Source organism: Eurypyga helias, unplaced genomic scaffold (assembly GCF_000690775.1).
Source record: "Eurypyga helias isolate BGI_N326 unplaced genomic scaffold, ASM69077v1 scaffold18918, whole genome shotgun sequence".
NCBI lineage: Eukaryota > Metazoa > Chordata > Aves > Eurypygiformes > Eurypygidae > Eurypyga > Eurypyga helias.
The window spans coordinates 1-579 of NW_010267790.1; the positions used below are offsets into that span (position 1 = coordinate 1).

General features: G+C 66.3%; 1 protein-coding gene across 1 annotated transcript in view; it reads left to right on the top strand.

Moving 5' to 3' along the window:
• Positions 1–526: 526 nt before the first annotated feature.
• The window catches only part of LOC104514030 (substance-P receptor-like), a 17108-nt gene continuing 17055 nt past the window's right edge, over positions 527–579 (top strand). Inside the window, exon 1 of the mRNA XM_010157561.1 lies at positions 527–579. This exon is cut by the window's right edge and continues 339 nt beyond it. Within this exon, the coding sequence (XP_010155863.1) occupies positions 527–579 (53 nt within the window).

A 579-nucleotide genomic window follows, 5' to 3' on the forward strand; every position in this document is an offset into this window, starting at 1 on the left:
GCATCCAGAAGCGGCTGCACCGGGAGCGACCTGCATCCTGCTCTGGTCCCGAACCGGGAAGGACGCGCATCCCTCTCCAGTCCTGAGCGGGGACGGACCCGCATCCCAAAGCTGCTGCATCCTGAACCAGGAGGATTCTGTGCCCCGGTGCAGCTGCAGCCAAGCCCGGAGGGACCCGCACCCAAACCAGCCGAGCATCTCAGTCCAGCCGTGCCCCAACCGGGAGGGACCTGCACCCCACACCATGCCTTGATGTGGCCGGGCACCCTGCTCCAGCTGCTCCCAGAGGCAGGAGGGACCCGCACCCCGACCCAGCCACGCACCCCAAACCGGCTGCACCCTGACCTGGGAGATTCCCATGCCCTGAGCCATCCACGCACCCCCCTGCACTCCGAACCAGGAGTGACCTGCACCCCAAAAGAGCTGTGTGCCTCAAATTTGTTGTACCCCGATCCCGCTGTGCCCTAACCAGGAGGGCCCTGCACCCCCAAGTATCCGTGCGCCCGGGAGCGTGGTGCGATGGATAATGCTCTGTCGCTGGAAGCGGAGCCGGACCCCCAGTGGCTGCTCAATGCCTCC